Source organism: Oreochromis niloticus, linkage group LG13, assembly GCF_001858045.2.
Source record: "Oreochromis niloticus isolate F11D_XX linkage group LG13, O_niloticus_UMD_NMBU, whole genome shotgun sequence".
Classification (NCBI taxonomy): domain Eukaryota; kingdom Metazoa; phylum Chordata; class Actinopteri; order Cichliformes; family Cichlidae; genus Oreochromis; species Oreochromis niloticus.
This window is the reverse complement of record NC_031978.2, coordinates 32,124,669-32,148,169: the sequence shown is the minus strand read 5'-3', so window position 1 is coordinate 32,148,169 and position 23,501 is coordinate 32,124,669. Positions and strand designations below refer to the sequence as shown.

The 23,501-nt window shown below is 43.2% G+C and overlaps 2 protein-coding genes across 2 annotated transcripts; both read right to left on the bottom strand.

The window, feature by feature from the left end:
* Positions 1–487: 487 nt before the first annotated feature.
* vax1 (ventral anterior homeobox 1) lies at positions 488–9,513 on the bottom strand. The gene is given in 4 exon segments (XM_003454995.4): positions 488–3,750; positions 3,753–4,158; positions 6,784–6,971; positions 8,161–9,513. Coding segments are annotated over 4 exon segments (942 nt in total). The 5' UTR covers positions 8,375–9,513; the 3' UTR covers positions 488–3,616.
* A 9,833-nt stretch (positions 9,514–19,346) lies between these two features.
* Positions 19,347–22,441, bottom strand: LOC112841931 (uncharacterized). The gene is made up of 2 exons (XM_025897318.1): positions 22,307–22,441; positions 19,347–20,409 (listed from the first exon to the last, which is right to left on the bottom strand). Exon 2 carries the CDS (start codon positions 20,290–20,292, stop codon positions 19,618–19,620), a length of 675 nt encoding a protein of 224 aa, XP_025753103.1. The 5' UTR covers positions 20,293–20,409; positions 22,307–22,441; the 3' UTR covers positions 19,347–19,617.
* Positions 22,442–23,501: the final 1,060 nt, after the last annotated feature.

The window sequence follows — 23,501 nt, the reverse complement described above, 5'->3', positions numbered from 1 at the left end:
CCAGGCAATTTTGTGCTTTGCTGCTATGACATTAAAAGTGAATGGAATTGAAATAAATTGAATAACCTGAAGAAGTGCAACTTAATCACAGCGCTCAACTTGATGTTACATAGATTGAAGTGGTTTGGCAAGACGCCACATGAACATATCCAGACTCAGCAAACCCCTGCTGTGAGTTTAACGAGGGATTGTTTTACCTGTCCTGGAACACAGACACTGGAGAAAGGCCTGGACTTATTTGTGGGGATCTGGTGGCCATCAAAAAATCATGTTTTATCCTCACTGCTGCTGTTTCTGAATGCTGACAGAACTTTTCAAATGAGCCATTCCTCTGCAGATCATCAGCTAGACAGCTGGGTCAAAGGCTGGCGTTTTAACTATTGTTTTATTTACTGCCACCTAAAGGCTTGTGGTACATACCCCCCGATAACAGAGATAGATTAATCATGTTTAAAATCAAAGCATTAATTAATGGTAGGACTTCTTTGAGTGTAAATGTGCTTCAGACATGATGATGGTTTGGAGGAAATAATAACTGAGGTTAACTGAGGAACATCAATCAGAGAGAAAAAAGTCTAAATAAATATGAGTAGTTTTAAAGTTGTACTTAATGATACGTGTGTGGGACAGGTAGGAATAATCTAAAATTTTATTTGTAAAGAAATTCAAGGAGTCATTCCGAGTTAAGGTTATAGAAATATTTGGCTAGTACGCTGACTCTTCGCCAGCCTGAAAAGAAACCAGGGGTTGTTCTTTTTGTCTTCAGTGAGTGATGAATAGTGAGATGTACTAGCTTCATCGAAGGCAAAATACAGATACTAAATACAGGACAGAATGTAGGCTTTCTGTCATCTCCTAAGACCTGAGTTTAAAGACAGGACGATGTAATGAGAGAAAATATGTTGGTGGTCTGCACATAAAAAAACACAGACATACATGCACTCACACACACATACCCCTTCAAAAACCCAGCACACTTACAAAAACCTCCCCGACCTTCTTCTAATTGGACTAAGGGTGAAGGGAGAGAATGGATGGGGGCCTCCAGAATGGGGTTGAGAGGCATAGGAGGCATAAATGTAACCTTTATTTTTTCCTCTGGGAGATTCCCAAGACACAGTGGGAAGGATTGGTTTCTTTGGTTCTGTGAACAAAAAAGCCTCAGTTTTGCATTTCTGGTGTTATTATTCTGCAGAAACAAGCAGGGCTAAACTCAGAAGAGAACAAACAAACTAAGAGTTTTCATAGCAGTCTGACAAACCTCCACTGTGTGCTGCAGTGCTATGTTAACATTATATCAGAAAACACGACTATTATATTATTATAAGTCTTCATTGCTATTGGGAGTTGTAGAGGTTCAAGACGGTTTAACCATGTTTTCATCAACAGAGAGTGAGACCAATGATTACAAGAGGTCTTTGGAAGTCTTACTTTTATTTCTAATATTCATTTATGTAAATGTGTTAAATGACTTAAAACAAGATTCTTTGCAAATTTTTTTCTTCAAATTTACTGAAAATAACTTGAAATTAGACTGACAGAAACTTTTAGGAGGAGTTTGTTAAAGTATGTTTGGAGGACTGGGTGGAAGCTGCAGGCCTCTCGTCCAGCCGACTAATTAGTTGGTGGAGCAGGTGAAAAAACAAAATACTGGCTGCTAGCCCTAAAGGTTTTTGTTTCGAGTTCATAGGAAAACAAAAGGGCGAACCAGATGTGGAAACCAACGCTGTAGTCAACTGTTGTCTTTTGTTGTGTAGATTTTAGTCAGAAAATACAGAAACTCAGATTTGTGAAAACTGAAACGAATGTCTCAACTGAATTTACACCGTTATCCCGGAGAGAACCCACGGGCAGAACGTACGAACCGGGGCAGCATGGTGGGATAGTGGTTAGCACTGTCGCCTCACAGCACGAAGATCCTGAGTTTGACTCCACCATCTGCTCGGGCCTTTCTTTGTCGATTTCATTGTTTTAGATTTTGGAAAAAGGAACAAAAAAGGCAGTTTTTTTTCCTACTGTTTCTGGTCTCTTATAGTACAAAATGAATAAAATGTTTGCTTACATAAATAACTGTACAGCCCTAATAAAATGTCCTTTAAACCAATTACGCTGTCACTGCAACACGTTAGTCCACTTTGTTGCTTCATAGCTTTTGTTCCCTCCAGTCAAAGGATGAGTGGGAATAACATCAGCAAGCATACACATCAGGCGCGTGTAGAGGAGGCATGACAGTCATGAAATTTATCATAACTTAATTTATAGCAACATGTATGGAAGAAAAAAAAACACACTTGTCTTTGTCTGCAGCCGTATACATAATATATATCAACATTTGAACCACACATTTCACAAATTTCAAGATATTTCACAACAACAGCACCAAAGAGCTTTTGATTGAACCCTGCTAATACATTCATTCATTCATTATTTTCCAGATATACTAATAATCTATTAATTACAGAAGTAAATAATTTACAATAAAATAACAACTTTAAGGTACATTTTGCATTTCCAGTACTTGAGTACTACAATAATTTCATTCAGTCTCCACAAGAATCATCGGCCTTAATCTTTTCTGAAGGCTGTGGATTTAAGAAATTTTGCACAGGAAAGGTTGTCTTAATGATTGAAAAAGCTGTTACCTTGTAGCGTTCAACAAAGCAAACAGTTTCAGCTGAAAAGCCTTTTCTCCCTTTCAGTAGCTCGTACCTGTGCTTAGCTCCAACACGCAATAGAAACTGTACACCAAAACCTGGAGAACTCGTAGTGGAATTACAATCACACACACACACACACACACACGTGTGTGTGTGTGTGTGTGAACACGGAACAATTCAACTCTCATACTGTATGACGACATTGTTCTGGATTCTGTTTTGGTTTGGTTCAAACATAATACAGATTTACAAAAGATGCTCTTATGAAACATCTGCATATGCAAACTGTAATCACGTCTCTGATCGCTGGGTTTGACTCTGGCCTTTAATCGCAGACTCGACCCCTTCTTTCGTTCTGTTTCAGGAAATTGGCCTTGCTAACATTAAATTTTAAAAGCACTGATCTACCGGTCGGATGACACAAACTGCTGCTCAGGTGTTTGACGTCTCATCTTGTTTGTCTATATCTACTCACTGCTCTGACACGCACCTACCCATCACAATCAAAGAACACAGTTCAACAACATTACCATAACTTTACAGTTCTTGTCACCAGCCTTCAGCGCCCTGCTGTAGACTGTATGCACCACAGTAGCAGCTGTATTCTCTAGGCGCTTTAGTATATAGTTGGTTTTTGGACTAAATATTTGTTTATTAACAGAAAGACATCTGTTACTACTCTCCTCAGTGTATATCTCTCTAATTCTCTTTTATAAAGTCCTTTATGAACTTCTTGTGCAAAATCTCCCCACTGCCACCTTTTCTTTGTTAAGACGAGCTTATGTTTGCTTCCTCGTACAAGGCGCCAGATGCGCAACTGGAATACATGAACTGCTACAAAACATGACACAGACAGATGAAAGAGACAGCTCGAAACAAAAAAATGACAATAACAGCCAAGGAAAATAACCGGCACGTGTCCTGAGGAAACAGGACTCCATCTATGTAAAAACAAAGCATTATTCCAGGATTTTCTTGTCCATGGATTCTTTGCCATTGGTCCGCGAGTAAGGCTCAAAGGCAGAGGAACTCAGGTAGCGTGCAGAAAGTTCCTGCAGGTTTCCAGCCAGGGAGCCCGCCATGGAGAGGGGTTGGAGGAAATGCGGGTGGCGACGCCACTGAGTAAGGAGGGCATAGGGAAGCTGAAAAGGCTGTGAGCTGCCGGTGAGCTTTGCAAGCTTGCCACTGTCCCTGAGCTGGTGACGGCGGGTAGCGGGGGGCTGCCGCCTGCTGTGCCAGTGCTTCCTCCGCTACTGCTGCTGCTACTGCTGCCGTTGCTGGCCATGGCCATGGAGGGTGGCCGCAGGGCAGAGCCCAGAGTGCTGCTGCCGCAGTGAGGCAGGAGGCCCGGCAGGCCGGGAGGCGTCAGCAGCCGGCCCTGCTCTAGCAGTCTGAGGACACTGCAGGTGGCTGCTGTTTCTGAAACTACCGAACGCAGCTCAGAGTCCTTCCCCTGGTCCTTCTTCTGCTTAGTACGGCGGTTCTGGAACCAGACTTTCACCTAGATTCAAACACATAAGAGAGAGCCTTCAGAGAAATAATAATCATATGTAGTTCCTCTGTTGCCGTAGAGCGCGTGTTCACAGATCCAAATCCTGTGTATGAATATATAAATCTTGTGTGCTGGTATAAAATTAAGAAAAGACTAATATTTTATATTCACTGATATCTGCTGCTTCAGCTCGTCTGCACAGATTACAGCGACAGCTGCCTTCCCTTCCCCCGTGCAGATGCAGCGTTCTTTCAGAGCCGTACTAACAGCTATATATGTGCAGACATTTTAATAAGAGTAGACTGACCATAAAATACAGTGATTTCATTAAGTCATGTAGACTAACTGACAGCAAAGTAATTCAGTCAAACCACACACGATCCAACAGAGCCATCAGTAAACAAAAACATGGGAATCTGGACTTTATGTCTGATTGTTGTGGTGTGATGTTATTTATTGGAAAATTAAATGATCCACAAAGATTAATGACCAGCTGCTTTATCCTGAATATGACTCGCCAGCATTTGTGTTATTTTAAATAGCCTCCTATTAACATTAAGATCTTAAAATCTCAACATATTTCTTTAGAAACAAAACCCTGAATACCACATTCACAGTAAACCTGGTCTATTCCATATTTGTATTCTACGTATCTCCATTCAGAGTGGTGATAAATAACTGCAATGACTTTTTAAATTACCAACACAGGATTTACCGACCCTGGAAATGAAGGCTAAACTTCACAAAATATCCTCAGACAAATTTAAAAAATCTTAAATGTAATATTTGACATTGACACTTTTTGCTCCTTAAAAATAATATCTGATGAACAGAAAATATTAAACTTAATTTGAATTAAATAAATTAGTCATAATAAAATATATTTCTAACATTTTAGAGATTTATTGAAAACTGTGAAAGTGAAATATACAGCAGGGAAGAAATTATTTCCATGCCTGAGGATATTACTGCTGTAACTGATTAAACTAGCACAAGTATTCAGTTTTTATTCAGTTTTATTTATGTAGCGCAACATTTACCTCGATGTGCTTAATATAGGCTCGATGTTGTACCTTTCATCAGAAACAGTAAATTTTTATTATATTTACATGTTTTATCCATCATTTTATTTAATGTGACATTTTAATAGTTCAATTTTAATTAGCGGTATAATTTAAAATATGTCAAAAGTGAAAGAGGTTTTATGTGAAATATAGCTGCTGTTGTCGTTGTTAGACACACGGGACTATTTTAATAAGGAACAAAATATACACGTACCAATCATCAGCAGCTCAGTCCGGGGGCTACTCAGTTTTCAGTTTTCAGTTTTATTTGTCATATGCAAGTTAGCACAGGATCAACATTGCAATGAAATTTATTTGACGAGCAGAAGACAGTCACTCAGCAGAATGGTACAGTAAAAATTAGTAAAGAGCAAAATATTAATAATATATAGTAAAAGAAAAAAGATTTAAAAACGACTCCAATCACATTTGAATACTTTTATCTCCTCGCTATATTCTTCACACAAAGTGAAGAAACGCCACTGCTCTATCCAATAATCTCTGTCCGCAACATAAAGACTACAAAAATGAACAAGGTGGTCTCCTGAGTGGCCTCAGTGCAAAGTTGACGATGTGAAACTGGTATCTTCAAACTGCTGATTACACATGACGGCCGAGGAGTCTCAATCCAACTATTTACATTTCAGATGAAAACTAGACATTGAAAAGTTGGTTTTCTGTCCGACTTTTAAATGAACAGTTGCAGTGTGGGGGAAACAGCGGTTGTGTTGCTCTAATGAAAATGTAAAACATTTAAAATGTTAACACACAGCTAGGTTAAAACATGCACAGCCGTTGCTGTTAGTTGTGTCTTTAGATGACCTCTTGCAGGCCTTTTCTCAAGGTCAAGTTCATTCATCTGTGGCGAAACCCACATTAACACAAACTGCAAACTGAGGTCCCGACAGCACCAGTGTTAAAAATCACAGAGAAGCCAACGAGCCACAGGAGCTGAAACAGGCAGCTGGGATCACTGGAGTGACTCGCTGTGGAATCTGGTACAAAGAGCAAACACAGTTCACCCACTACATGAACCTGTGCTGACCCCACATGTACAGCATGAAGACAAATTCTGAGCTTTTCTATGGCCAGCACACATCTCAGTCAGACAGTAAACACATGATTGCTTTATTTCAATTTCAATTTTTATTAGAAGCTCAAATCAAATATTTTGGGGTCTCTCTAAAACAGTAAGTTACAACCGCTGAGATATGATTTTTAATGATTGCTGTGGGTGGAGGATTTTTTTTCCATATAGCATGCAAACCAGTGATCAGCATGAAAATCATGTTTCAAAATCAAAGTGTAATTATGTGTAAAAATATCTCCTTAAAATTCTGTGAACACAAAATATTTCCAACTTAAATAAACAGTTAGTAAATGGCCTCCTCTGAGTCCTACATAATTATTCATGTGCTTGAAAATGAACTGAACTTAATTTAATTATGTGGTTATATCCACCTTCCTATTGGCTAAAACACTAACAGAATTATGTGAAATCCAAATAGATGATGGTTTCGTGCAGAAAGACACTTTGTTTAAATTCATGGCGATGTTGCTGAGTGCATACCTGAGTTTCAGAGAGGTTGAGCTGACGGGCCAATTCTGTGCGTTCCCTTCCAACCACATACTGACACCTCTGAAACTCCATCTCTAAACGGTAGAGCTGCTCTGCAGTGAAGGAGGTGCGGGTACGCTTCGGCCGGTCCAAGTCCAAACCTTTGGGCAGAATGATTTCTCTTATGGAGCCTTTAGCATCTGCAACAAGAAGCAAAATAATTCAAACCACAGTGGCAACATCACAACCAGGACACAATGTAGACAAATTTGATCTCATCTCAATTATTAATATAATTAAATTTATTATTATTAGAATTATATTTTATAAAGCCACAGTAGTGGAGGTCTATTCTGAGTAACCTTTAAGTGTGACGTGACGTACTCCAAATGATTTATTTTCATCAGTGTGACTGTGAAATGCTTTGCAGAAAACTGAAAATTCAATTTAAGTTTAAGTGAAGATTATAATAAAAAAAACATTAAATCAAAGTGAGCCTATTTATTTTTCATTCACACGACCTGGCACAAAAGACAAATGAATAAAATGCTAATGGTTATATCTATATCTTTACAGTCTGCTTATGTTCGCTATTATTTTAAATTATGCTGTGAAAACATGAATGAATAATTACTGTATAATTTTATTCAATATTAGAGTAAAATATTTTAATTGAAAACCTTGATGCACATTTTCCTTGTTACATTTTGAGTAATTAAACAAGTGGTTTTGTGTAGCTATTATATTAATAATTTGTTTTCAAACACTCGTGATGGGTGACAGAAAACACACAGATGACACACTCAGCTGTTCACTCACACATTTAATGCGATGCATCATTTGTTGATGTTAAACAGCAATAATAACAAAGTGTGTCCGTATTTTCCCTCTGATTAGTGATCTTTATAACTCTGAAAATATAGGGGATATACCTGGTAAAGCACTTTTAAATCTGCTTATTTTAACAGTAAATCCTAAAATTGTTGTAATAATTAATCTTAAAATATAAATTCTAAACGTTTTGTCATTGTCTTTAAAAAGCATGTGCACGTAACACAGCAGATAATTCAGTTATCTTACATTTTTATGTTGCTGTAATTCTGGAGCAATAAAATAAGAAGAAGTGAGTTTATTAAAGGGCCGTTAATTAAAACTACATTTTAAAAAAGGAAAACCTTTTGGTGTTAACTTTAAAGTTCAGTAAAGTGCTTCCAATCTACAAAGGCTGATGAACGGTCAGCTTCCTCTTTATGAACTAAACGACCACACTGTGACATTACGGAGCTCGTTTTACAACTTTTTTCAAGATAATCTCATATTTCAAATTTGTCAAATGCAGCTGAGTGCGACAGACTGATAACAGCTTAAAAATCAAAGGACAAACATTACCTCGAACAAGTATTCTCCGACAGTAGTCTGGGTCCCCTGTGCTCCCCCTGTTCTTGTCACAAGTGTCCACGGTCCCGGAGGGGGGAAAGGAGTCCTGCTGGTCCTTGAGGAAGCTTTTGGTCAGGCTGCCCTGGGAGTCCTTGCCATCTTTTCCCTCCTTTAGTCCATTCTTCAGCACCATCCCTTCAGTCTCTTGGTTGTATCTGACCTCCATGCTCAGTTTATCCTCTTAGAGCCGCCGCTTGTCCACCTCTGATTTTCCTTTGTCAGGTGGGGGAAAAAAAGGAGATTATGGAGAATGCGGCTCACCAGCCTGTCCGGACACTGTGGGTTTTAGTTTCAAAACAGCACCTTTCAGCTGTGCAGTGTCAGCTATCTAATGTTTGGAGAAATACTTCCGCCGCCGCCAGACCAAGGAGTCCTATTATCACTGACCAAACTCCCTTGCCCAATGATCATGGACTTCTCAGTAAATCTCAATAGTAATTCAATGCCCCCCTTTCCTCGTTACACAGACATCAGGCTGATAGATGATCTCCAAATAATCAGAGCCATGGATGCGCACTCGCTGTTTCAATTGATTACGGTAATTTTGCTGCCTCCACATTTGCGTAACCTCATGAATACACAAAATTGTTTGGGGAAATAGATCAGGTCTTGATAGAGGGGTTTGTTCGTTCCGTCCCCCTCAGTTTGCCTGCTCTCAGTGAAGGGTATCAAGACAAATGATTGGTCTTGTCTCGCAACCAAGCCTCCCGCACACAATCGCAGAGGTACGAGTCGACCGGAGCCCAAAAAAGTTCCCGGGCACGTCGTTCTTCCGGCGCCAGAACACGGCTAGTTATTTTGTCCCACTGACTTTTTACAGCGTACCGTGTTGTTGCAGCCTGTCAGTGAACTTTGATCTCGTTTTTCCCTTTGGCTTTCTCTCCAATCAATGGAATTCTGCAACGTGCAGATCTTGTCACTACGCTATTGTAGGCAAGAGAAACTGGGAGAGAGCCAGAGAGGGAGACAGAGTGTGAGAGAGATAGCTAACAAAGGGTAATGAAAAAATCCACACATAGCAAAATTTATGAAGGCAATGATGACCTAGCCAGCTGGAGTACCACAACAATGCTGGGCTCTTCTTAAATGAGAATTGTGTTCAAGTTTCCTGTGTCATCATGTGATTCGGTCAAAGAGAAAACCCCAGCGAGGTCCCGGACGCTAATGCCACATCCTTCAGTATTCAAATGATTGCACCCTAAAAGCCATCTTCAGCTCTCGCAATCTTAACCTGCATATTTGAAGGAGACAAAAAAGGGGAACAAAACTTGTCATTAGTGCTTCGGCTGCCTACACTCTCTCTCATGCACGCATACCCCTGAAATGGCCCCTACCTCTCTCCACCACTCGCCTTCCAACCCACTACCCACCCACCCAACCACCAACTCTTTGCTATTTTCATTGTCAGTGAAACAATATCTCTGAACACAGCAGTGGCCAGTAATCCAATAAGACCATTGATTAGGCCACAAAGATTCAATTCAAACCAGCGGGCTAGTGCAAGGAACATTCTCTGGCCCTTCTTGTCACCTTAGCTGGCCAGAAGCCCTCTTCAGGCTGCCCCCCTCCCTGAGTGCCATTCATGCCTTTATGGGAAACAGAGAGGAAAAGGAGTGAAAGATGGCAATTATCTAATTGGACTATTAACACACAATTCTGTGAGTGTGGCTGCCCGCAGCAGTCTCAGGGTGGGTTTAGGGCCGCATGTTGGACTAACTTTATTCACACAGTGTTTAGGGGATTCAGTGTGAAATAGGGAAGGATCCATTGTTTGACAAAGGTAAAAGGAGGATAAAAAGGGAGCGACTAAAGGGGACCTGGATTTTGCAAGCTGGGTTGCAGAACTACAGCCTGGGAAATTGATTGAGGATGCATGGTCTTGGCCTCTCAGCTTCATACAATGGCTAAGAGGGGAGTTTTACACATCCTCAAAAATAGCAACTGTTCAACGCCCCAAAAAAAAGAGAATTCAGGTAACGTATGTAGCAAAACACATTGTCCAGTAGTCAGTCAACAAGACTGTATTTTAAATAATGTAAGTAATTAATAATAATTTGCAAACACCCTGCAGTCCACAGAAAATCTGAACAATCTGATTTTTCATTTGTGGATCTTTTCCTTCAAAAATGCGTCTTTTATTAATCCAGATCAAGACTTTAAAAGCAACGTAGCACCAGATAATTATACCCGAGAATTACACCAGCATAAATGTTTAGGTGCTATAATGAGCAGTTTCCAGGTTTAAAGCTGGGTTGTATTTGTTGACAAAATAAACAGTGATTACACTGAATGTGATGTTAAACTTTCCAACTGTTACACTTCATAAAAGGGTTCATTGGGTGGAGGTGGGGGGGATAAAAATATCCATCCCTAAAATTAAAAGAGACCCCATCCCAGGGTCTGGGCTCGTGGGGTCCTCTCACTCCACTGGCGTGCACAGGAAGCCACACATTAAATAATGCTTGAAGCGTTCGAGGCCGCAGCACATTGAGGAGCAATGACAGCGTCTCGCGTTCCTCTGATTGAGCTGGACTAGCTAAAGAAGCCAGCAAACCTCCCCTCCTAACACAGGAATAGCTAACCCCCTCGCTAACTGTCAACGTTCCTGGCAGCACAAATCAGCCGCAAATGATGAACACACCTATGCCACGTTATGTCCTGCTCCTCACATACACACACCAAATGCCCATTGCTCATCCATAATCAAAATCTGTAGTCTCATTAGCTACGCAGATAGCCACGCTCAATATAAGTCATTAGCCCTGGACCAACGTATCCCAATGATGGCGAGTTCAGGGTTCATCCCAGTCACATTACCCTCTTTACAAGTTACTACATCTGATCATCCTGAGACGAAATAGGAGACCTCTGATGACATGAGGAGTTTCCAGTGGCAACAGCTGAACTGCTTAATGCTGGTCTTTCTTCTTTAAGGGGACATGTGGTGGTCCACCTTCAGGACCTTAGGTCAGCTGCTACCACAGAAGATATACATGGGTTAATCTAAATGGGCCACACATTCAGGGCCTTCATAGAGAGGCATTAACCTGAGTAATACAGCTTTTTGTACCCAGACCAGTTCTCCTTCAGAATAAAATTAGAACTTAGCCTTAAAGTCATAAAGACTTTTCTGTTGGACAATGTCTAACCAAAGTCTCAAAGTTTAAGTGACTGCAGTTTACACAAAGCAAGAACACAGACAATGAGATGCAGTTAAGTTATACTTTTAAGGTACCTAACTTACAAATATGTGAAAGTTTTCACAGTTCCTTAAACAGAGTCAAATCAAAATTTCAGCCTTGATCTGAATGGATACTGCAAACAACACTAAAACAATACAGTCCTTAGCTTCATGATTAGTCCATTTTGTAAGATATACCTGTTCTTATTAGGAGTTTCATAGAGAGGCCCCGATATGTCCAATGCTACCCATTCATTGGGCCTAGATGTGATGGATGGCTACAAGGGAGCAAGCAGAGGCCTTATGGGAAGAACAACCTGCACCGCTTTTAACCTGTTGCTTAACCAGCCTGGCCAATGAAGCCTATCTTTTACCTTTCATTGCAACTTCTAAATACCTAAATGGTATTCATTTCTGACGGCAACAGCACCAGAACCTTAGGCAACAAAACACCTATATTTGGTTTGCCGGGTCAGAATGGGGTGTGGCACTGTCACCTCACAGCAAAAAGGTGCTGTGTTTGACTCCACAATCTTGCCTGAGCCTTTCTGTGTGGAGGTTGCATGTTCTCCCCAGGTACTCCAGCTTCCTCCCACCATCCAAAACACGCAGTTAGTTGGGGTTAGCTAATTGGTGATTCTAAATTACCCATAGGTGTGAATGGTTGTCTGTCTCTGCGTTAGCCCTGCGACAGATTGGTGACCCGTCCAGGGTGTACCCCGCCTCTTGCCTTATGGCAGCTGGGATAGGCACGAGCCATCAACTTGTGGCTCCAACCTCACTTTCTTTGGATCACCATAAGCAGGTAACCTTGAAAGGATTGCATCTGCATGCAATCTGCCTGGTCAGTAGTTAGTAAACTAGTTAGTAATTAGTCTTTTAGTTATTAATAAGCTTTGTTCTCATTAAATTGCTGGCTGCCTGCGTAGTGTCCAAAAACTATATGTGCTTTACAGATAATTGGGAAACTTCCGAGTACAGACCTGGTCCTGTTAGCAGAAACAGCATCCATCCCATTTTGGATGCTTTTGCATTAATTTGCCTGGACGATGTATTTTCTTATACTGAAAATTAGCAAGCTATTCTGTCCAGCTCCAGCTCTGCCTCTCATCTTTTTCTTAGTGCTACCATCTCCAAACCATACATCATAGCAGGTCTCTTTACAATCTCGTAAACCTTCCCTTTCACTCTTGTTGGTATCCTTTTGTTACAAATCACCCTGCACCCCCTTGATCCTGCCCGCACTCTCTTTGTCACCTGTCTCGTGCACTGTGCGTTGCTTTGGATAGTTGACCCCAGATATTTAAACTCATCCACCTTCACTTCACCACCTTCATTTTACCTTTTATTACTTGTTGACAATCATCAGTCCATTAAAAACACTCCACTTTCTCTAAAACACCTTCAGTAGGATGTTAAACTTAGATAGCTGTGGGCCTGAATTTGATTGCTTTGGAAGGCAACTCACTGACTGCAGCCCACATAGCACGGTCTACCTTAACCCCTCTGCATGGGACATGACATGTGACAATTAGTAAACAAAATCAAATTTACAGGGTTTGATTTTCAAATTGGCCTGCTGCTGAAATGTGCGTCCAAACACATAATATCATCAAAGTACATCAAACACGTTGTCCACTGCAAATCTGCAAGTATGAAATCCACCCATCTTTAGAAAGTACATTTCATGTACAGAAATTCAAAACATTAAATTCAAACAATCCTTGTAATGTTTTCAAAGCATTTTGGATTAACCTTCTGTTGCATTGGCCAAATCAAGTGCGGACAACCAGCAGGCATATCTCATATCTTTCATTAAAAGGGCATATATATCCTTTCTGGTGACATCATTAAGCTTTCTATACACAACACAGAAACTGAGACCACACCACTTTTCCTGCAGAAACAACTACAAAAAGGTCAAATAATGCCACTGTCAAGCATTTGTTTTAAATGATCTGTTACTTCTCCTGGAGGTGGGGACAATTTGGTAGGTCTGGCTTTACATATTTCATTTTTTTGTATAGCCAAAAACATTTCCCCCAGCTACTGATTTATTCTGCCTTAGAGGACCTGGTTACCATTAGATAAATGTCTTAGTTTAAAATGATTCAACACTCCCGACTCCTGAAAGCCAGACTCTTAACCTTGTCCATTTTTTGTTGTTGTTGTTATCTATCGTCCACCTGGCCTTACTTAGATTTTCTATCTCATTTGTTAGACTTTGTAACTAATTTAGTGGTGAGATTACTCAGATAAAATAATCACATCTTAACATCCATGTAAATGCTGAAATTGTCAGCCTCAACACAGCATTTAATCTATTTTTAGACTCAGATACACATTTGGCTTTTGAGAACTCCCCTATTTGAATACTCATTTATTTTTATTTTTTTAACTGCAAAAATAAATAAATAAATAAATAAATGGAGAACACAAACTTCGTCCAAAAACCTCTCATGTTTTTATTTTTAGCAGTCTCTTTTTTTCTGCAAAATGATAAGAACCGTAAAAACATAACCAGCATCTGTGCAAAGATTTATGTTTTTAAAGTGAAACAGTGAAAAATTACAGCGCTGTCAATACATGAATATCCAGACGTTGTACAAAAATGTCCAATTCTTGCACACAATTGGACACCATGCCAGTTGATTTTTTTTAGGTATTTAAGAGCAGTCATTAATTAATTTTATTAACATGCCTAAAAATGATTTTTTTAAAATGTGTTTTTGAAGAATTAACCACACATTTACATGGTAATGGGCCTTTTCTGCCATGGAGCGCTTAATTGGCCTCTGGCCCTTTAAACTCTGAGGGGCTGTAACTTTGGTTTCTTTTGGTCAATTTGCATGATTGACACCTCTTTTTAATTGTTTGAGCCAATAGAGTCACAGTAACGATGCCACATTCACGTTATGTCAACCAATCAGACGTTGTAATGCCAAAACCCACGTGGGCCCAAATTTACTGCATGTGACGTCTGTCCAGTCACGTATAGGTGGGTCTAAAATGGAGGTTGTTGACAGAAAATGACTCTGATGCGGCTAGGTAGGCGTGGTAACTGCTGATAATCACATGGCTACCGGCTACCGGCGAAAATAACGGCGGAAATCTGGACGGTAAGCCAATTTCTGTCTTAGCACATTTGCGCCGCTGTGTGTTTTTGTGGTCTTCTTTTGCGGCTCATTCAGTGAATTTTGGTCAGAGTGTGGTGAAACTTGGTGTTTGGAATTGGTGATAGCTCTGGAAGATAACCAGCTTTTCTTTAGAGGGTTACATGAAGTCTGTAGAATTTCTGGTTCGCCTTGTTTGTTTAGCGGACTTGTGCGCATTCACATAACTGCTCGTTTAATCATGGCTTGTTTTCGGTGAGTTTGGTGGTTGTAGAAATGGTTTATATGACATTTTAGCTGAGATTCAGAGGTTTCTGTGGATACCACACGTCTGGACTTATATTTCTCACCCCGTGTTATAACCGATTAAACGTGATTTCCTCCTTTTTGCTCCCGGTACCGGGGCGTGGGGCTTAAAGCACTTGTTGCAGGCTGCTGAGTTTGCATCTTTTGCTGTGAAGTACAGCCAGACTTTGACCGCTTTGCCTTGGGCATTTTTAATCTGTAGCTCTGCTCTAAAAGAACGTACGTACCTGGGCCCGCCTACTATCCTTGTAAAGGTAAAATGATTGGCTAGAATCCAAAGTGTATGACATCTCAAGAACAAAAAAAGCACCGAAATAAAGCACCGAAATGTGCGCTGCTTTTCAGTCTGGTTACTACTGTTTATGTCAGAACTGGTGCCATCATGGCACCGGAAACCGGTACCCATCCCTATTTCTTAGTCACAAAAATGAAGAAAAATGAAGAAGAAGTAGAGCAAGCTGTTCATACCTGAGGCCTTGGAAACTGCCAAGCAAAGACTCACAGCCTTGGCCAGCCGCTTGAAGAGGTACACCAGAGAGATAGAAGGCAGGAGAATAAACCAGCTGTTCCCCACTGAACCAGCCAAGGTGTACTCTCAGTGGCAAAGGAACAATATGAGAACAGCACCACCAAGGCTGGAGACGGAGCAATACTGGAAGAGCATATGGGAGAAGGACGCAACCCATAACAGCAATGCTCAGTGGCACAGCAACCACCCTAAACAGGGTCCAGTAATAATCACAGTGGCAGACATCCAAGAAAGGGTCTCCAGTATGAAGAGTTAGAAAGCACCAGGCCTCGACATGGTTCACGCCTACTGGGTAAAGAAGCTGACTGCACTCCATGAGCGTCTGGCAGCACAAATGAACCAGCTGCTAGTTGACAAGAGACACCCGGAATGGCTAACCGAAGGCCAGACAGTCCTGATCCTCAAGGATCCCAAGACAGGACCGGTCCCATCCAACTACCGACCAGTAACCTGCCTCAGTACCACGTGGAAGCTCCTGTCAGGCATTATAGCGGCTAAGATGAACAGGCACATGGGTCAATACATGAGTGGGGCACAGAAAGGAATCTGCAAGAATACCAGAGGAATAAAACACCAGCTACTGGTAGACCGAGCAGTAAATTGAGACTGCAAGACCAGACTGACCAACCTGTGCACTGCCTGGATTGATTACAAGAAGGCCTATGACTCAATGTCCCACAGCTGGATACTGGAATGCCTGGAACTATACAAGATCAATAGGACCCTAAGAGCCTTCATCAGGAACTCAATGGGGATGTGGCGTACAACACTGGAGGCCAACCTCAAGCCCATAGCACAAGTCACCATCAAGTGCGGGATCTACCAAGGAGATGCTCTGTCCCCACTGCTGTTCTGCATAGGCCTGAACCCCCTCAGTGAGATCATTAATAAGACTGGCTACGGATACTGACTATGGAATGGAGCAGTTGTCAGCCACCTCCTGTACATGGATGACATCAAGCTGTATGCCAAGAGTGAACGAGACATCGATTCACTGATCCACACTACCAGGATATACAGCAATGACATTGGAATGTCGTTCGGGCTGGAGAAGTGTAGTCGGATGATAACAAAGAGAGAGAAGGTAGTCAGAACTGAGGGGATCGAACTACCAGAAGGCGACATTGCAGACATAGAGGACAGTTACAAGTACCTGGGGATCCCAGAGGGCAATAGGAACCATGAAGAGGCCAGTAGGAAAGCTGCAACAACCAAGTACCTGCAGAGGGTAATGTATACTTTATTAATCCCCGTAATCAAATTACCCATTTAACCCATTCACTCAGTGAAGCAGTGGGCAGCCACCAATCCAGCGCCCAGGGGTACATCAGGGTACCTCAGGGTAGTGGTTAAGTGGATTTGAACCCCTGACCTTCTGATCATGGGGGGACCACTCTACCTACTGGGCTATCCCTGCCCTTACAGTCCTGAGGAGTCAGCTGAACAGAAAGAACAAGATCCAGGCTATCAACACCTACGCCTGCCCGTGATCAGGTACCCTGCTGGGATAATAAGCTGGCCAAAGGAGGAGACAGAAGCCACTGACATCAAGACGAGGAAGCTCCTGACCAAGCATGGAGGGTTTCACCCCAAGTCCCGCACCCTATGGCTGTACGCTAAGCGGCAGGAAGGAGGCTGGGGACTGGTGAGTGTCAGCACCACAGTCCAGGATGAGACAACGAACATCCACGAATACATCAGAAAGATGCCCCTAACTGAGTGCTCAGTGAATACCTCAGGCAGCAGAAACCCAAGAAAGAGGAGGAACCATAATGGAAGAACAGGCCCCTGCACGGTATGTACCACCGGCAGACTGGCTGACATCCAGAAATCTTAAGAGTGGCTGGACAAAGCTGGACTGAAAGACAGCACAGAGGCACTAATCATGGCAGCACAGGAACAAGCTCTGAGCACAAGATCCATAGAGGCTGGGGTCTATCACACCAGGCAAGACCCCAGGTGCAGGTTGTATAAAGATGCCCCTGAGACAATCCAGCACATAACAGCAGGGTGCAAGATGCTAGCAGGCAGGACATACATGGAACGCCATAACCAAGTGGCCGGCATAGTGTACAGGAACATCTGTGCCGAGTATAACCTGGAAGTCCCGAGGTCAAAATGGGAGACGCCCCCAAGGGTGGTGGAGAATGACCGAGCTAAGATCCTGTGGGACTTCCAGATACAGACGGACAAAATGGTGGTGGCTAACCAACCGGACATAGTGGTGGTAGACAAACAGGAGAAGACGGCCGTAGTGATCGATGTAGTGATACCGAATGACAGCAATATCAGGAAGAAGGAACACGAGAAGCTGGAGAAATACCAAGGGCTCAGAGAAGAGCTGGAGAAGATGTGGAGGGTGAAGGTAACGGTGGTCCCCGTGGTAATCGGAGCACTAGGTGCGGTGACTCCCAAGCTGGGTGAGTGGCTCCAGCAGATCCCGGGAACAACATCGGAGATCTCTGTCCAGAAGAGCGCAGTCCTGGGAACAGCTAAGATACTGTGCAGGACCCTCAAGCTCCCAGGCCTCTGGTAGAGGACCCGAGCTTGAGGGATAAACCGCCCATAGGGACAAGAGAGGAATTTTATGAAACAAATACAATGTTATCCAAAATCAGTGGCAGCCAGTAGTGGAGCACAAATGAGTCTTGGTTCTGTCAAATGAGTTCTGACACCAAAACGGCCATACAAAAGGACTGGCAGGGCTTGAAAAATCAGTCAGACAGAATGCCTTTTGGGAACTAAAGACTAAAGACTGTTATTGTCATTATTCTAGCAATGACATTATGGCAGTACTCCTTCACATGGGGCATAAAATTTAAATAACAGAAAAAAATATGTTGACATAAAAACAAAATACAGTAAATTTAAACATATCTACACAGACATACAGACATATACACAGATTAGGCATGACAGTATTACTACAGACAGGTGCTTTGAATAACAATGATCAGTGTTGGGGAGTAACGGAATACATGTACCGCCGTTACGTATTTAGAATACAAAATATGAGTAACTGTATTCCGTTACAGTTACCGTTTAAAAAGGTGGTATTCAGAATACAGTTACTTTGTTGAAATAAATGGATTACACGGCGGTACTTCCCTGTTTCATATTCTCGCGGGTCAGGACTGTTTGGGTTTGTTTGACAGCTGTTCTGTTGTTCCAGGCGGCAGCGTTACGGTTGCCATGGTTACAGGGTGACGCGCTCTCTCTCTGCGTGTTTCCTGGGTGAGAGAGCGCTTTTTTGTTGTTGTTGTTGTGCTAAGCTAAAAGGCAGAATGCTACAGGCATGGCCCTAAAGAATGTAGCCTCATGGGCAGTGTAGTCCGTGCTGCAGGGAGAATGGACTACCATACACGTTATGTGTCTGTGAGCGAGGGAGGGAGAGAAAGGAAACGTCCGAGCTGTCACGGAGCAAAAACGGGAGCTGGAAGCATGTAAATATAATAATAACCACAGCAGCCAAGAAGAGTGCCTGACGAGCCCAGTTGTAAGTAAGCTATTAAGACTCAACTGTACACTGTGTTCGTGTTTTCCTCCGGAAAAAATAAGTTCCGTTGGAGCCTTTCAACGCCTCTCTCTGTCTCCTGCAAGCAAAGTTGACCCAGACAACAAAGTAAAGTTATTTTAAGGCTACCAGCCCGACACGGAACCCACCGTATTAGCCAGAGGTCCCTTTACTACGTTTCGGAGCCGCGGACCTTCAGTAACAGTAATAAATCACAGCAATAGTACATTCACGTAGTTGTAAACAGCATGATAATATATTAAGTAATCCAAAGTATTCAGAATACGTTACTCTCATTGAGTAACGTAACGGAATACGTTACAGAATACATTTTGGGGCATGTATTCAGTATTCTGTAGTGGAATACATTTTAAAAGTAACCTTCCCAACACTGACAATGATTAACTATTCATCATGCCACCTGTTGGTGGTCTATATTGTAGATTTTCTTTTGTGATCATGTCTGTCTGGTCTCTCTACAGTCACTCACCTCAAGCTGTTGTACGGTGCAGTGTTGTAAGTGTCGATTTGGAGGTCGCAGTGTTGACCCGGAGCTCGATGGCACAAGAGTTCAGGGCGAAGCAGTTCAGGTGGCCAACCCGGATTCCAGGTGAACAAAGTCCGAAAACACAGTTAACTGCACAGAGTCTATAATCAGGCCCATCAGAGGGCCGACTCCGGTGACGGAGCAGATCAGGAGGCCCACTGCGCAGAAGGCGGTGACAGCAGGTGTGGACGATGACCCTGGGGCAGCGAGGTGGGTGGACTACTGTGGCATGGATGTGGAAGAGGAGCCTTTAGTAGCTTGGTGGGTTTCCATGGACGGGCTGTCTCGGCATGCGGCAAACAAAGCTTGGCAGGCGCTGGACAGGGCTTGGCAGTTGGTCGTGGACTGACAGGCAGTGCAGGTCATGGACGTATGATAATTTCCGGGCACCATGGCAGGTGGCCGATGCGCAGGATCAGACAAGACAGGACCAGACAGCGGCATGGCAACCGCAGGTGGTTGCACCGGTGGCGGCTTGGCAGCCACAGGCGATGTAGCTCGAACAAATGATGGTGCAGCAGCCACAGACGGCTGAGCAGTTGGCGGTGTGGCAGCCGCAAGCTTTAGGTTGAGCTGGAGGTGACATGGAAACTTGTGGTGCATGATCTGGTGTCTGTGCCAAAGGTGGTGTGGCTGCCACAGGCGGGTGAGTTGGTGGTTGTGCAGTAGGTGGAGCTGATGGCTGGACGGGCTTTCCTGAGTCACCAGCAGAAACAGACAACGGCATGGAAGCCATTGAGTGCTGGAGCGGCTCACCAGAGACCCCAGTGGAGACGAGGAGTAGGTACAGTTGGAGGAGCGAGCTGGTTCACGGCTACCCTCACCCTGGGAGACAGTACAGGCACCAGCAATGGCTGAGCAGCTGCTGTCCCCACCTGATGAGCTGGTACGCATACAGGGACTAGCAGAACCTCAGCAGACCTGGAAACCGGAGCAGAGACCAACTGAGCCCCTGCCCCCCTCACCCGGGAAACTGATACGAGTGCAGGGTAAGACTGGACCACAGCTGCCCTGGGAACAGGAACACAGTGAGCCAGAGGAGCAGGTTCAGAAAACACAATCTCAAAAACAGGAGTATTAACACAGGCAGTGTCTGAATAAGCTGCATTGGGAGCAACAGAGTCTGGGGGTGAAGCAACACTTGAAACACTCCTTGGTTTCACAGAATCTTTGGAACTGTTCTTAGAATCTCTTTCTGAATAGCTAGACACAGTTTTTTCAGCCTTGGAGCATGATTCAGACAGAGTTTCAGTCTCGGAATGAGTCAGTTTGGCCACATGGAAAACACTCTTAACATCATCATCCTTGGGAACATTACTTAAAGGTTCATAGTCAGTTTCAATGAAATCATTCTCAGTATGTTCATAACTTGATTCCAAGTCACACAATGAAACAGTTTGAAAATTTGGTTCAGCGGTCGAACATAGAATGAGCGATGCACAGGGAAGCTAGGTAATTGTGCAGAGGAACCAAACAGCCCGTGGAAGGCGTCTTCTGTGACTTTCTGCTAGCTGACCCATTAACAGTTCTTACATCCATGAGTGTCTTGGCAGGACTATTTTAGTCTGAGCTACTTCATAAACATGAACAGTCTTTTCATAGCCCATAAACTTGCAAATCAGTATTTGATTTAATCTCCTCTATAGAAAAAACATGAGGCGCAAAAACACAGTCACTTGATTCAAGCTGTTGTAAGGCATGTTGGCGATGCGGACACCGCCTCCTCCTGGAAGTCATAGTGATGGAGGCAGGCGCCACCATGGCTGAGGTGAACGTGGTGCTGGAAGCAGCCACTGGTTGCGGTGGAGAAAACGCAGCACTTGTCCGCTTGGGCATGGGGACAAGCAAGAGACTTAATGCGCCGACTTCCGGTGAAGGGAGAGATGCATCACAGCAGGGCTGGGGAGATCCAGCCTGCATGCTGGGCAGCTGCTGCTGTGGATGGAGTTGGAGGGTGGTGTGGAGAAAGTCCGCTATTAGAGGGTGTACTGCCTCCCATACCCAGGGAAACGCATCAAAACATCCCTGCAGCTGGTAAACTTTTTCCTCCAGGGCCTCTTTTCCAGAGAGCTTTAACCACACACTGCATAAATCCACCACTGTGTGAACTATCTTGATGCATGCTCAATCATCCAGGTAAGTAAATCCCAAAAGGTTGATTCTGTTCATCTGGACGTGGCGTTTTCCACAGGAGCAACATTTCGTCACTCATCCAAGTGACTTCTTCAGCTGACTGCAGGTTTCCCCAACCTTATAAACAGTACATTTGGACAATAACTAAAATCAGCCCATTGAATGAACAATAGACTGTTTGAACTAATTTTCCAGAACTCGTCTGAGGGGTTATGGCGTCGCTGGGTCCATCATGTTCCGGTCGTACTGTTACAGTCTGGCTGAAGCAGATTGTGTGGAAGTGAGAAGGTGGACCCAAGTGCTGACACACGAAGACTAAACTTGATTTAAACAAAGGGCAAGCTGTTTTTCACAAGCTGGTAAAACAATACAAAATACAAGGGCAAAGGTGAAACTAAACAATAACCTAGACTGGGATCAAAACATGAAAGAACATGAACATGAAGACCTGGCATGGACACATGAAAACCTAGAAACATGACATGAACATAGCAGATGACCAGATGAGGAAAAAATGAAAACACACAGACTAACGACACACAGGAGGTGATCAGGGGAAGTGGAAACACATGGAGAAACAGCTGATAAGAATTAACATAATGACACCACAGGGGAAGTGAAACACAATGAGACGCAGACATGTCCAACCGATGAGGGAGACTTAAACTCAGAGGGTGATGACACAAAGGGATCAAACAAATATTGAACTAAAACGGCAACCTAGGCAAAATAGAAAGAGCTAACTTAAACATAAACCATCAAAATATATACAAACTCAAAGCGCTGGGTCACAGGAGCCAGGGCCGTGACACTGAGGACTGCTACTTTATTGTGGTGGTTCTCCAGATGCTGCAAGACAAAACAGAGGTGCGTACACAAACAGAAACAATTTTGCTGTGATGTGTGTGTGTGTGTGTGTGTGTGTGTGTGTGTGTGTGTGAGTGAGTGAGAGAGGGAGAGAGCAACCATGTGAGTGTCTGTGCTTCAGAGTTTGTCATGAAATACACTTGAAAATGAGGGACAGCAACAACACCAGAGGCGGACAGGGATTGATAGCAGTTACCGATGACATCCTGGACCACATCCCCAAATGAAGCAAACAAAATGCCCAGCCACTCCAGTGATGAGAGGAGCTGAGGTGCCCACTTATCGCCACCTGGTGAGTTGGATCAGGTGGTGGAAGAGGGTGCTGGACAGAATTGCGCACCCAAATGTATAGTGAGGGTAAACTGGGAACGCCTGGCAGAAGCCAGAGATATCTTCAGTCCCCCTCGGGCTTTGAAAGCTTCTAAGAAAGGCTGAGGACATTGAGTCTGAATGGACCATGTTCTGCACCTCCATTGTTGAGGTTGCCACAAAAAGCTGCAGCTTCATCATGGTTGGTGCAGGTCGTGGTGGTTATCCCCAAACCAGATGGTGGACACCAAAGGTGAAAGAAGCCATCAGTTTGTAGAAGTAGTCCTATCTTCCACTGAGGACATATTCTGGCAGTGGAAGGAATATTTTAAGCACTGCCTTAATCCCACAAACACACCTTCTGTAGAGGAAGCAGGGTCTGGGACAAGAAGGTTGACTCCCATCAATGGGAGTGAGATCATTGAGGTAATTAACCAACTCCTGTGGGGGGTGCTTCAAGAGTATGGGTCGACTGGCCTCTGATTATGTTGTTCTTCTGGCTTCATCAGATGATTGCCTCCAGTTTGCACTGGAGTGGTTTGATGCTGGAGAGCTGGCCTGGGTACACATTGGTGTTCCCTCAGATATGTTGGAGGAAGTGACTGGGGAGAAGAAGGTCAGTGGTTCTCTGCTAACCTAGACCCGGATAAGCAGAAGAAAATGGATGGATGGAAATTAAGGCAGCTCTGTAGGCAAAAGGGGTTCCAGTGTACTAGTGAGGTAAAAGTAATGAAGTAAAGTATGACTTTAATTTAATATTATTATCATATCTGTATAATAATAATAATAATAAT

What these genes read in the sequence shown, in the direction of transcription:
- LOC112841931 (XM_025897318.1), bottom strand. Translation starts at nt 20,292, where the DNA reads ATGCGTACCAGCTCATCAGGTGGGGACAGCAGCTGCTCAGCCATTGCT.